The sequence below is a fragment of the Aotus nancymaae genome, unplaced genomic scaffold (genome assembly GCF_030222135.1).
Source record: "Aotus nancymaae isolate 86718 unplaced genomic scaffold, 86718_ANA_hifiasm-v0.15.2.pri h1tg000016l, whole genome shotgun sequence".
Classification (NCBI taxonomy): domain Eukaryota; kingdom Metazoa; phylum Chordata; class Mammalia; order Primates; family Aotidae; genus Aotus; species Aotus nancymaae.
Window position 1 is genome coordinate 79,522,442 of NW_026988428.1, and position 15,371 is coordinate 79,537,812.

Consider the following 15,371-nt stretch of genomic DNA (forward strand, 5'->3'; position numbering starts at 1 on the left):
TGGATTTAGCATAAAGTAACTACTCTCTTGGTAAAATCCTCCTGATAATTTATATGATAATCATTAAGTGGAGCCTTCAGATTTCTTAATGCCTTGTATTTGGAGCATGTCTTTCTTCTGGAGTGCTCAAAGCCCTTTGATGTTAATATTCACAACATTTTTGTGAAGTGGGTAGGAAGCACTGGGAGAAGTTGAAATTCCAGAAGGCAAAGCAACTTAGCCCAAATCTTAAAGTAAACCGATGAAATTCAGACTTGAATCACAGTCATCCGATGTGTCACCAGACCTACTTTAACTTAGCAAACCAAGTCACCTCTCCTAATGGAGTCAGGCTGATAACAGGTTCAAATAAAGTCAAGTGGCTTCATCTGCTGTTATAAAGTTAATATAGTTCTCTCCGCCCCAAATCTTTCAGAACTAGAAAGTTATCATGAGCTGTGCCATGTAGAGTCCCCATGGATTTGTGAACCGATGGTTATAAAGAAGAACAGAGTCATTCTGCCCCACAGAAAAAGATGTGTGAGAATGCAGTAATGTAAAAAACAAGTTTCAAAGAACAATGCACAAAATCTGCTATCCTCTCATACACACATAAATATTTTCAAATAAGAAGACTGTGTTTTGATGAAAAAATAACAAAGAACTGTGTAGGACCTCTAGCAACAAGGAAATAAAACACTTCGGTGTTCCACGTTGGCTTTTCCTGCATCTGAACATATTGCATATTTAAAGAGTCACTCTAAAGTAATACGTGTGATGTTTAACAAATATGCCAGAATCTACACACCCAAATAGGTGCTGTTTTCCTCAAAGGAGGCATCTTGAGATGTTATACACTTACTTCAATGTCACTTTGTCACTGATAGAAACACTTTTGGAATTGCTATTTCGGAATTGCCTTTAGAACCTAGGAACATTCTTTTGCATATTTTCAGGATTCTGTGGCTCCATAAAAAAGGATGCTTCATGCATTCTCTCACCACTTTAGTGCCTTAAGTCTTAGTCTTCTTATTCTCAGTCTTCTTACTCCAAACCTCTACCCAATTCTGATCTCCAGATTTTTAGTCCATTCCTCAATCTCCCATTCACAGCTTATTGTAGAGTTCTAACATGACCACTAGCTTCACAATTTTAGCTGTAATCTTCACTTCTCTTTCTGACTACATTTCTGATTTTTCTTCTGCCTAACAGCTTCAGGCAGCTTTAAGTAAAAATCTTTTTGGTGTAGCCTGACACGTGGAACAATTATCCTAGGTCAACCCCTAGATATATGGCTACCCACCCACTGCACCCATCATCCCCATGAGCAGTGGCTGAAGACTCAGTGACGCTTCATCCCCATCTTCTAAGAATAAAATTCATTTGTTAAAATAGCCCAAAGTCATTTGGTGCCAAATCTGATGAATGGCATCTTGAACCCATGCTGTGTATGGAAAACAAAGAATGAAAAGGGACTATAAAGTAATGAGATTGGATTTATCCTGTGGCTCTGAACGCTACATTGAATTATTCTCCATAGAGTAGGGAATGCCGCTTTCACATGCAGTGAAGGTTCAGCTCTCACTGCCACTACCGGCAGGTCAGTTGTACCTCTGCCTCATGTCATCTTTGCTCTGGGACCTCTGCTGATGGGACTCATCTCCTGATACAGGAAAATTAGATGTGGTGAAACACACACTCACAAACATTCAGGGGCACTGATGGCAGAGTGGGAATAAGTATATAGCTTGCCATAGATGCCTGAAGGGAAAACTAAATTTATTTAAAAAGGTAATTAAAAAAAATATTTTAAACATCTTTAGTAGGGTGAGAGCATGTTCTTATATATCTCCAACAACTTTAAAATATTTACGCTGTACAAAGAAAAGTAATGAATGGGTAAATAAAAACGGCAATAATTAAAATACGTTAGTGCTTTCTTTTGGATAGTGCATTTTTATAGTAGCATTTATCAATTTATTTTCCTACCTGTATTTTGCCTTAATTAATATAAAATGAATTTATATTTCCCCAGGTGGGAAAGCAGATTATCCCAAATGTAGAGATGGGGAAGCTGTGTCTATGGTCGTGGCTCATGCTCAAAGATGACCTGGATACTGTTCATATGTTAGCCTGTGTCAAAAATGCAGTGCATGATTTGCAGTATTTCCCATGCCAGATTCACCTGAAGAATTTGACTTAAAAACAACCACCAAAATTATCTATTTAATAAAAATGCTTATAAGGATGAGTTCCAGGATTTAGATTAATGCATAAGAGAATCTGGTAGTTCTCCAAGTGCATGTGGGAAGGAAGTATTCATCAGAGTTGATAGGGAGGGCAGGTCAGCGCAGGCAGGAGAGGGCTGGGGAGGCCTGGGCAGCAGAGCCCTTTTCTCTATGGACAAGGCTGGAACATAATCACATGGAGGGAAGAGGAGAATAGTTAAGGCAGAAAGTTGTATTGCATTTTGTCTTCCTTCCACGCACTTAGCTCAGGGTTTCCAACATGCAGGGGAGAGGATAGAAAGGGCACTCTGTCTGTGCTCCATCACAGCAATCCTACAAAGGAAACAGCTTTTAAAAGCCACAAGAAGGATTTATGACTTCAGGGACCTTTGTGAGTCCTTTTATTAGCCTAGTACATCACTTCTCTCCCATCTTTATGCTGACAACACTTCTCAGCCCTTCTCTGGATTTCTTGTCAAACTGGGCAACTATATAAAATGAACAGACAAGAGCTGCAGGAAAGGGCTGATTGATTCCTGTGTATGCCCACACATTCGGAATAATTTTATTCTGCTAAGCAGTCCTCTTATGCAGGCTTCCAGTGAGGGAATCTTGGATTGTTTCTGACAACTATGTGTTTTTAAAGAGCTTTATTTTTTCTTTCAGTGTTCTTTCTAAGAACATAAATCAACATGTAAGGAGAATAGCATGCTAGCCTAAATGGTTTTACAAAAGTTATTTGAAATTTGTAGATAGATCTGATTAGTGTGGTTTGTCCATCAAAGTCAGTAAATGGTGCAGGTCCTTTTAAGCCATGTATGTGGCTGACTTTTTCTTTCCACGACCTTTACTTATGAATGTGAAGTTTTTAAGGGACAGCTCAAATTTTACCTCCTCTGTAAAGCCTTCCTTGATTTCTCCAAGCTATAATTAATTTCTTTATTTTCTGTCTTCCAACAACAATAAAATTAACAGTTACAAAAATTTAATGAACACTTACATATCCTATAGGCATTAGTCTGGACATATTGATTCACTGATTCTCTACAACAATCCTATGATATCCGTACTGTGATATTCTGAGGCCCAGAATTGTTCAGTGGCTTGGCCAAGATCTTATGGCTAGAACAGAAGAACATAGATTTTTTTTTTCTTTTTTTTTCTTTTTTGAGTTAGAGTCTTGCTCTGTCACCCAGGCTGGAGTGCAGTGGTCTGATCTTGGCTCACTGCAACCTCCACCTCCCAGGTTCAAGCAATTCTCCTATCTCAGCCTCCCGAGTAGCTGGGATTACAGGTGCCAGCCACCATGCCCACTAATTTTTGCATTTTTAATAGAGACAGTGTTTCACCACATTGGCCAGGCTGGTCTCAAACTCCTGACCTCAGGCGATCCACCCACCTCGGCGTGGATTACAGGCAGGTGGGTGCCCAGCCCAGAAGAACATAGATTTTAACCAAGACATAGGCATTCTTACTCCAGAGCATGTATTCTCAACCTCTGCCCTCTACTGCATTCCCATAATGCTTTTAATGACATACACCTTCAGGAGCAATCATCTATAGTAGCTGACCTTTACTGGATGCTGCACAAAACTTACTTCAGTGTTTTATTAAGCTTCTTGAGATGTGCACATTCTACCAATGCTCTCTACTTTTGGTTTCCTGATGAGTGAGGAAGAACTGAAAAGAAGAGCCCTCATGAATGGATTAGTGACCTTATGAAAGAGGTGGGAGAGCTGTTTGCCCCTTTTTGCCCTTCTTCCTTCCACCAAATGAGGACACAGCGACAAGGCACCATCTTGGAAGCAGAGACAGTCAGTCCTCACCTGACACTGAATGTACTGGCTGCTCCTTGATCTTGGACTTCCCAGACTCTAGAACTGTGAGAAATAAATTTCTATTATTTATAAGTCCCCATTCTCAGGTATTTTGTTATAGCAGCACAAATGAACTAAGACAAGTTACCTCTTGAGCCAGAACTGAAATAAGTATGGCAGGACTTGTGGACAAGTGATACAGGATGGAAGAAAATTGGATCATAAAGTGAATGAGGTTTTCAGATTTCCTTTACATGGCAGGGAACATAATTTAGTGGAAAGGACTTGGTATTGAATCAGAGAGACTGGATTTTAAGTATAGTTGTACCACTTATTAACTGGGTAAACTTGGCAACTTTCACTTCTAAGCTTCAAAGTCTCCATATGCTAAGAAGGGTATCTGTACTTACCCTGCAAAAATGTTATGTCAAATAAGAGAAAAACTTGAAGCTCAGTAAATGTTAGTTTCCTTGACCCTACAGGTCATGATTTGCTGGTTATACAGGTAGTGTAGAGCCCAGTCCAGAACTCTCTATTCCAGGGAGGCCATAGTGGAGAAAGGTGAATTCAGAGTAAAGGAAAAACCCAGAGTCTTATTGTGTTTCGTTCTTTGTTTTCATGCAGTCTTTGCTCCTGCTTCTATCATGTCATTCACATTTAGTTGTGATGCATTACCAGGTACTGTGATTAATACATGAAAGATGTGCTTGAGAATTCCAAGCTTTATACAATGCTGATTCAGAGACTTCATTGTGACGTCATTTTAATGTCTGAACTAATGGGTAGTTTGGCCACACTTACTAGATTTGAAATTATCATTAATTTCTTTAGTACTGTAATACCATTAATTTAGGTGAACCTTTATAACATAGAAAGTGTATAGTATTTAGTAGTAATTAACATCCTTTAATTTGAAAGAATTGTCAAGTAGTTTTCTCTCTTGGCTTGGTTGTAGGTAGCTAAGTGCAGCTGAATAAAAATTAATCACAAAGGAAACAGCTTGTGTTTTATGTTAAATTTTCCTTTAATGGATTAAAAAATATTCTTTGGTATAATATTTTATCATAATGAGGTAAATTTAAATCACCAATGTTATAGAATGTGAGTAGTCCAAATGTCATAAACCTTATGGCTAGAACCATTCACCTACAGATGCACATGTAGGGTATAAAGTAAGTATAAAACTTGATATGTCTGTCCATATGTTCATGGAGTTGTGAAGATCTTAATACTGGCTCTGCTATTATTATTCCTCTAGAATTACAATATGAAGTTTCATATTTTTATGTGCATTTATAGTAAATGTTACTCTTTGCTACCCAGAGAGGCATTTAGGCAATCTCTGGGTATGAAAACTGCTGACATTTTCTGAATTTCAAATGACAAATGAGATGCTCCTGTCAGTTTACTGTGTAACTCCATAGCATATGGTGCTTCTGCTGGTGGGTGTTATTTCAAAGTTTGCAAATCACACCATGAGAAAGTCCCTCTGGTGGGCTCCTGGAATACTTAGCAACTGTGAATCTGAAGTGACAGTACAGAGAGAAAGGACTAAAAAAATAGCTTTTTTTTTTTTGACAAGGAGAAGGCAGTACAAAGTGAATGATAAGTTAATACAGGGAGGTGGAGGAGTAGAGACACCAATCTAGCAAAAAAATAAAAAGAAGCAGTTTTTCTTTTTATGGGAAAAACTAGGAAATTATCTGAATTCTTTAGTACTGTAATAATGTCAGATTTCAGAGAAAAATAAGGATTCAGAGACTGGCTAGAATGGGAATAATTGTCAAGTATGCTACACAGAGGTTTAGAAATGGAGGAGATCATTGTTTCATGAGCTAGAGAATGGTGACAAAATGATATCTTATCCCAGAAATCATTACTTAACCCCAAATAATGAAGGTTTGAAAATGAAGCCTCTGCTCTCCGAAATAGGGTAGTTTGTTTAAAACCAGTTCCCAGCAGAGCCTTGTTTTTTTCATTGTGATCTATTACGGTGGGCACATTGTCTTGCTTTGTTCAACGATGCCCACATTCCAGAGCATTTCTACAATGGTCAATAGACCAGTCAATTAAATGGAAAAGCCAGTGAAAGTGGTTGCTAGAACTAAATGACTGACCAGTTTCATAACGATAGTTCAACCAACTGCCCTAAGGACCACTGCTCAAAGCTCATTTCTCCATATTCCTCTTTCAAATCTAAAAACTTTCCATTGTTCTTCAAATACAATTTTTTAAAATTTATTCCTAAAGAGTGCAGAGAAAGTGTGAGCAACGTAAAATGATTTTTTTTTAAGTTGAACCTTCTATTCCTCCCATTCTGGAATCTTTAAATAATTTTACCTCCAAATCCATGGAATCCTAGATGTATTTTCATGTATGAAGTGAGAAATAGCCAGTAAAATAAACAGGTGGAGTAAATGATGTTGAATGTCTTCAGATATTTTAGTTTCTTGAACTTATAGGTGTTAGGAGTTGATCTCAGATAGTAACAAGAAACAGCAACAATAATCGTAGGTAAAATGTATTTATATGCTAAGCATGTCATGTGAATTCAATTTCATAATCCTCACAAAAGCCAAAAACCTTACTATCCCCATTTCACAGATGAGGAAATTAAGGCAAAGAGGGGTCAAGCACCTTACTTAAGGTCCCTGGGGAAGGAGTATAGCAGTTACCTCCTTCTAGTATTGATGTAGAGTGAAAACTGGTTAATTTGTCTGTAAGACCTTCAGGACCCCTACCCCTGCCCCTGCCCCCATATACTCACCAGCCCTAAGGTGAGCCATTACAGCCCACCATTGTAGTTTCTGACTATGACCCTTCTCAAACCATAGGAAATTGGATCTAAGGATGGATCATATTATACAAGGTCTGGATTGTGCCAAACATTTCTTTTCCTGTGGGACTTATCTTAGGCTTGAGGTGACCCAGAGGCACCTGAGCAAACAGAAGAGGCCATTGGCTGACCCAGGGAAGGACCACCATAGAGGGCAGTGGGGGTGAAGGAGCCAAGAGCAGGAAAGAGCAAACTCAACTGTCAACATTTTACCCCCAGCTCTGGATTGCTGGAGATCTGACATATTACTTGTGATGGAGTTCCACAGAAAATCCTTATGGCCTTCTACTAAAACCTTTTACAAATTTTTCTTAACCATGTTTGAGCAAGTTTCTGTTAAATACAACCAAATTATGCTTAAGAATTATGATTCTTCTTTGAGGGGCTTCTGTTCTGTGTCACCCCAAACCACTCTGAGTAGTTACATCAAAATGTATGTTCATCCACGGCCTCCCAAAACACCTATCCCCCTTTACCCCTAGTATTGATATTGTTAGCAGAAGGCAAGACCGACAAAGCGTAAAAAAAGCAGCCAAGTACTGCTTACTACCGACAAGATTGGGAATGACTTTTAACAAGATAGTATATGTCAACTGACCTATCACAAGTCTCTTTCAAAAATGTTTGTTTTTAGGCATAGGCAAGGACTTCATGGCTAAAACACCAAAAGCAATGTCAACAAAAGCCAAAATAGACAAATGGGATCTAATTAAACTTAAGATCTTCTGCACAGGAAAAGAAACAATCATTAGAGTGAACCGGCAACCAACAGAATGGGAAAAAATTTTTGCAAGCTACCCATCTGACAAAGAGCTAATATCCAGAATCTACAAAGAACTAAAACAAATTTACAAGAAAAAAACAACCCCATCAAAAAGTGGGTGAAGGATATGAACAGACACTCTTCAAAAGAAGACATTTATATGACCAACAAACATATGAAACAATGCTCATCATACTGGTCATTAGAGATATGCAAATCAAAACCACAATGAGATACCATCTCACGTCAATTAGAATGGTGATTATTAAAAAATCTGGAGACAACAGATGCTGGAGAGGATGTGGAGAAATAGGAACACTTTTACACTGTTGGTGGGAGTGTAAATTAGTTCAACCATTGTGGAAGACAGTGTGGTGATTTCTCAAGGATCTAGAACTAGAAATACCATTTGACCCAGCAATCCCATTACTGGGTATTTATCCAAAGGATTATAAATCATTCTATTATAAAGACGCATGCACATGTATGTTCACTGTGGCACTGTTTACAATAGCAAAGACCTGGAACCAACCCAAATGCCCATCAAAGATAGACTGGATAAAGAAAATGTGGCACATATACACCATGGAATACTATGCGGCCATAAAAAAGGATGATTCAGGTCCTTTGCAGGGACATGGATGAAGCTGAAAACCATCATTCTCAGCAAACTGACACAATAATAGAAAACCAAATACTGCGTGTTCTCACTCATAAGTGGGAGTTGAACAATGAGAACACATAGACACAGGGAGGGCAACATCACACACTGGGTTCTGTTGGAGGGTAAGGAGCCAGGGAATGGATAGCAGGGAGTAGGGAGATCGGGGAGGGATAAGATTAGGAGAAATACGTAATGTAGGTGATGGGAGGATGGAGGCAGCAAACCACCATGGCATGTGTACACCTATGTAACAATCCTGCAAGATCTGCACATGTACCCCAGAACTTAAAGTATAATATTAAAAAAGTTTGTTTTCCTTCATTTCTTTTTTCTTTTCATTTTTTTTTGAGACAGAGTCTTATTCTGTTGTCCTGGAGTGCAGTAGCACAATCTGGGCTCCCTGCAACCTCTGCTTCCCAGGTTCAAGCTCCTGCCTCAGCCTCCCAAATAGCTGGGACTACAGGTACGTGCCACCACACCAAGCTACTTTTTTGTATTTTTAGTAGAGATGGGATTTCACTGTGTTGGCCAGGATGATCTCCATCTCCTGACCTCATGATTCACCCACCTCAGCCTCCCGGAGTGCTGGGATTACAGGCGTGAGCTACTGTGCTCAGCCAATGTTTTCCTTCATTTCTATTTATTCAGTAGAATTACAGCAATTCTGGGTTCTGTGTTTTATAGGTTAATACCAATGGAAATCTTAACTCTTGCAGAACTTTGTGAACACATTGTTAAAGTGTGTGTCTCTATTCTCAGCTGGGGAATGTGCAGTGAAGCAGTTTGGTTAAAAGTGGAGTCAAGCCAGCTGACAACAAGAATACCCACCTCATAGGCTTAGAACAGTGGCTGGCTCACTGAAACAGTTTGAATATTTGCATTAATTATCATTTTTATTATCGTCATTATGCCTCTGACCTCTTACCTTCCTCAACAGTGTGATTCCTACATTCTTTAGATTGGTACCATCTAAGAGTACTCTTTAAGTTCTGTGCAAAGGCATCATTGGTATATTTGACTTACAGTAGCTGTCAGTTTTTCCTGTCTTGAAAGTAATGATTATTAGACCCTTTACCTCTTAACCTCTTATTTGCTTGCAAATCTTATTTTTTCAGTATTTCTCCAAGAAATATAGCAACACACTCAAAGCTTTTTCATAGACTTTTATTTTGTGTGACACTTTTCTAGAATATTTGAGTTGTTGACCAAAGACATTTTAATAGTACTAGATTTAAATTTACTTTCCAACTGTTTACTTTTCCCCCGATTTTTCAGTAAATGAGAATGTCCATCTCAAGGCTTATTTATAGCGATGCTCCGCAAGATCCAGGTCATCCTAGGGTGCAGCTCTTCCAGTTTTCTGCTTTCATTTGATATCAAAATATTAAAGAGGAGAAACAGTTTTTAAAAGTAAAGTGTATGGGATCCAACAGAAGACATGACAGGAAATGTTAGGTTGTATGTATATATGTAAGTATATAATATCTTCTTTCTTTATAACTTCACCACACTCAATAAATATTGACTGAATTAGTTCTGCTCTTAATACATTGGAAATTGAACATTTTCCTTCAAGATATAATTAGCATATTTCTTCAGAGAAGCAGGATAAACAGACTACTAGGTGTTTTTTAGCAATGCTATCATTTAATTTTATAGAAAAATATTACAGATAGGAGGAGATGACAAGCCATAGTTTCATACTGTGTAACTCTATGCAAGTTTCTATTATGATTATATCCCTTTTAGTGGAGATTCTATTGTGATTTGATGTCACAAAACATCACCTCTCTCTGACAGATACTGTAAGCCAAACCGCTTTTAAGAGCCAGTCAATCTCAGAATGACAGAAGTCCTGTATCGTCATCAGATCCAGCATTAGGAAGGGTTTTGTGTTTTATCTGTCACACTTACTTGATGTACATAACATCAGTTGCAAGGACCACATTTGTAAGAACAAGTTGTCCAGCTGTTCCATTGACATCAACGCTCAGAAAGTACAGGCTGGGCTGCTGTGTTATCGGAAAGGGAGCCACCAGCATAGGAAGTCAGTTGCCATGTAGGCGAACTCAGTCAGACATGAGACATGGAGTAGTGCCAAATGGCTACTGAGTTTAGGCTGGAGGCATGATCAATAGAAAGAGCTGGGAGATTACGTTAACACACATTGCCTCTGAGAGGCAATCATCCAAACACAACAGTTTGTTAAAAGCAAACTTGACTAAGAACAACCCTTGAGCACCAGGTAGCCCAAGCCATGTTTTCATGACTGTAACAAAAAACCCACCAGGGCCATAGAGTGCCTTTGGGAGAATCTGGAAAGGGCATTCCTTCTGGATGGACATATTAGAAAAAGGCTGATTTCTAGTGGAATATGCCAGTTATCAATCCACTCACCCATTAATCCCTTCTTCATCGGCCTTCTAATGGATACTGGAGCATTTCTCCCTTGTCAACTGGCACTAAATTAAGCTGGCAATAGAGGGCACCAGAGGAACGCTGGAGGAAGGAGCTTCTCTTCCTGGTTCTAGTGTGTGCTCTTTTGGCATTCGTGGCACCTCTGCATTGGCATCTTCCCCCAGCTTTCCAAAGGATGGCTTCCCAGCATGTTTGGCTCTTGCTGCTCCTCAGCAAACTTGTCGACATTCAGTGGACTCTACCATCTTCTCCATAACAAAGCCTGTATCTCAGCTCTGGTAGGCAGGGGTCTTTTGTCTAATTTATTCCTTATTTGGGTGCTTTGCCTGTGTCCTAGAGGTAGTGTTTGCTCCCTAAATCTGTTCTCCTTGTATTGTTTTGTGTTCCTTTGATGCTTAGTAACTAACCTTATGTTCCTCCAATCTACTGTTGTAGTTAATTATTCTATTTATTTATGGTTTCTGTCTCCTGAATGAACCTTGACTGACACAGTGAATGAATTAGAATAGTGACCGTTTTACAAGATTTACTGAGTAAAGGTGGCTTTGTGCAAAAAAAAAAAAAAAAAAAAAAATGCCTCTCTCTGCCAGTGACAGCAGCTCTTACCAAGACCTTCAACTTGTTGGGCAAATGAAAATTGGGCATCAGCCTCCATTTACCTGCGTACAATTGGCAGGCAGCTTTGAGGAAGTGCACAGCTTGTAGAACCATTAGGAATAGCCCTTCCTGGGGCCACTGAAGCTCTGTAAATTGTAAGATGAATTGCCACGTCTCTGCTCTCAAGATGATCTCAGGCTAGTGGAAAAGACAGACAAGTAAAGAGACAAAGGGAAATAAGTTTTGATGGAGGGAAACGTAGGATACTATGGAGAAATATAGGACAGAGCCTGTATCTATTGCTGCATTAGAAATCACTCCAAAACATCGAGGCTGAAAACAACAACCAATATTTATTTGTTATGGTTTGGATGTTTGTCCTCTCCAAACTTCATATTGAAATGTGGTTCACAATGTTGAGTGGGGCCTAACGGGAGATGTTTGGGTCTTCAGCCTGGATCCCTCATGAATGACTTGGTGCCATTCTCATTGCAGTGAGTAATCTTGCTCTATGAGTTCCTGTGAGAGCTGATTGTTAAAAAAAAGTCTAGCATGCTTCTTCCCCTCTCTCTGATGCTTTCTCTTTTGCCATATGATCTCTGCACACACCAGATCTTCTTCAGCTTTCAACGTGAGTGGAAGCAGCCTGAGGCCCTCACCAGATGCAAATGCCCAATCCTGAACAGTCTAGCCATTAGAATAATGAGCCAAATCTTTTTTCTTTCTTTCTTTCTTTCTTTCTTTTTTTAAAGATGGGGTTTCACCGTGATGGCCAGGCTTGTCTTGAACTCCTGACCTCAGGTGATCCACCCACCTCAGCCTCCCGAAGTGCTGGGATTACAGGCGTGAGCCACCATGCCCGGCATAAATCTTTTTTCTTTATGCATTACCCAGTCTCGGGTAATCTCGTAGAGCAGCACTAAACAGACTAAGACATTTCCTTACACAGTTTCTGTGAGTCAGGAATTTGGGAGCAGCTTAGCTGAATGATTCTGGCCTGCAGTCTCTTATGAGGTTCTAGTCAAGATGTCAGCCAGGGCTGCAGTCAACTGAGGGTTTGGCTGGGGCTGGAGAATTTGCTTCTAAGATGGCTCACTCACATGGCTGGCAAGTTGGTGCTGGTTGTTGGCACACGGCCTTACTACACTGACTTCTCCATAGGAATAACTGAATAATCTCAATATATGGCAGCTGGCTTCTCCCAGAGTAAGCGATTGAAGAGAGAACAAGGTAGGACTTACTACTTTTATTATGACTTAGACTCAAAAGTCAGACATTTGACAATTTTGCATAGATTACATATGTCAGGTCAGCTTTATTCAGTGGGGGAGAAGACCATGTGGAGACCTTACCATCAGAAAGTAAAAATTGTTGGGGGCCATCGTGAAGGCAGGCTACCGCAGACTTCCTAGAACAAACTGGAGGGAGGCAAGCTTTCTGCAGCAGAGGGCTCTGGAGGTGAGTCTGGCAGTCTGAGTTCAAAAAGCAAAGTAGGGCAGAAGAATGTTCCAAAGATGTCGTCACATGCAAAGGCATGGTAAAATGAAAGAGTAATGAGAGGTAGTGGGGTATCACTCTGTTCTAGGATATGGGATTTAGAGACAGGAAGTTAGTGCTGGGTGAATTTAGTGAGAAATAATGCTGTAAGGCTGGATAAATCACCAAAGGTGAAGTCATAAAGAACCTTGCTTGGCATTTTTCTTTTCATAGGATAAGGGCAATCACGGACAGACTGTAATTATTCTTAGTACCTGCATCTCAGAAGGAAGCCATCCAAATTCAGTGCACTTTTTGCAGTGTTAATTTCCAACTCTTCTTTGCGAAGTCAATCGCTTTCTATATGCATCTTCTGACTTCTTCTCTTCTCTTTCTCCAGCTCTTTTCTCCTTAAACACATTTGAAGCATAAGGGCATGGTTAGTGTGAACTGAGAGGTTACGTTCCATGTTTCCCCAGTCATGATGGCAAATGTCCTGTGTGGACCTGCTGGCTTGCTGTGGGTGTTGTAGGGACTTTGGTCAGAGACACGTGAAATGATATCAGTCAGTGACAGCACTTGAGTCAAGGGACACCATACTGAAAGGATGTTTTATTCATGTGCAGGTCAGCTGGGGATGCTGTATTTTCAGCTGTCCTTGTAAATAAGGAAAATAATGCTGTCAACATTAGTATTTTCAAAGGTAATGGACAGCAATGTATCTATCTATATCTCTCTCTCTCTATATATATATGTATATATATATAAAATCCAGTGTCCCAGGCCTAACTGATCAATACATATATATATACACACACACATATATACATACACATATATACATATATATACACACATATATACATATATATATATATATGTATTTACCTAGTGCTAAATTTTGTATTTTTAGTAGAGACAGGGTTTCATCATGTTGGCCAGGCTGGTCTTGAACTCCTGACCTCAGGTGACCCACCTGCCTCGGCCTCCCAAAGTGCTGAAATTATAGGCATGAGCCACTGTGCCCAGCCAACTTTCTCTTCCTAAGACAGTTGGCTAACCTACAAAGTTAAGAAATAGGCATAGTTAGCCTCTAAGTTTCTGTCAGACTGAAAACATCCCATGTTACGAATTTCACTTTTTGAAACCACACTCTTCTTGGAGATGGTAAAAGATATGGGAAGTGTGAGATATGAAGGGAGATATAGTAATTCACAAGACATACAACCAATCTCTGAATAATTAAAAATTTTATATACCACTAGACCTTGTGTTTTACTTGCTGTTGACATTACTCAGATTACAAAGGAAAGAGTCATCAAAAAACTCTTAATGAAGAAATCTGTTTTGCTGATTCCTAGTCTTTTTCTGAGAGTATCCTAACTGAATTAATACAGTTCCTGGGGAAAAGATTGTATACTCTTAAAATTCACTGTCCATTTTTATAAAATATAGAACACACACACATGCACACATACACACACATGTATATATTTTAATACTAAACTGGTCCTCCTTCATCAATCTCTTGTTCCAAAGACACTACTTTGTTTCTTCTAAGTTTTTCTTGTGCTTTGCTGCTGACTTGCACTACTCATGACTGCAGAGGCCCAAGGACTGAGAAGCTATTCCAGCTGTACAGAAAGATACAGAAAGCCCTGACAGACAGGAGCAAATTTCCATAAAGGATAATCATGGCAGTGGCATAGTGGAGGACAAAACCTTTGGGTGAATGCTGGTCAACACAAAGCTTTCTTTCTTAATTACAGATATTTGAGTTGATCATGGACAAACTCTTGACTGATCATTTAGTTCATTAACAATTCTAATGGTTTATTATGTGTTAACTTGACTGAGCCATGGGGTGCCCAGTATTTGGTGAAACCTTTTTCTGAGTATTTCTGTGGGAGTGTTTTTGGATAAAATTGAAATTAAATCTGTAGATTTAGGGAAGCAGATTGCCCTTTCTAATGTGAGTGGGCCTCATTCAATCAGTTGAAGGCCTAAACAGAACAAAAAGGCTGACTTTTCCCCAAATAAGAGAAAACTCCTCCTTACTGACTATCTTGGAACTGGAACATTGACTTTTTCCTGCCTCTGACTTCAACTGAACTGTTGGCTCTTCCAGGGTCTCCCCAGCTTGCCAACTCAACCTGTAGATTTTGGAACTTGGCCCCCACGTTCTTATGAGCCAATTCCTTGTAATAAATCTACCTATATATTCTTCCCTTCTTTCCTTGCTATGTTTGTCAGGCTTCTCCAGAGAAACAGAATATCTATCTATAGTATACGTACATATACTGCATCCAACCTATTGATGCTGTTTTCTCTGGAGAAGCCTGACAAAGACAGCAAGGGAGGAAGACATCAGTAGTTGAGATTAGACAAATGAGTTAAGGAAGGATGAGGATAATCTCATAGTAGGGACAAACTTGGAAAATATCAAAGATAGGCAGCAAAACACAAAAGTCCAAGGAACAAAATAAGTCATTATGCATTGATGGAAAAAGTACGTGTGTAGTGTCTGTGTCACCACAATGGTATCAATAAGGGGTTGTAGGCAACAGTGGGTCAGGTCAGATTCAGATGGCAC

At 39.4% G+C, this 15,371-nt stretch overlaps 1 protein-coding gene across 1 annotated transcript in view; it reads left to right on the forward strand.

Annotated features, from left to right (window-relative positions):
* The window catches only part of DERA (deoxyribose-phosphate aldolase), a 464,384-nt gene that overhangs the window by 149,450 nt on the left and 299,563 nt on the right, over positions 1-15,371 (forward strand). Inside the window, exon 8 of the mRNA XM_064377711.1 lies at positions 8,642-8,750. Coding sequence (XP_064233781.1) covers positions 8,642-8,750 — 109 coding nt within the window. The remainder of the gene's footprint in view (positions 1-8,641; positions 8,751-15,371) is intronic.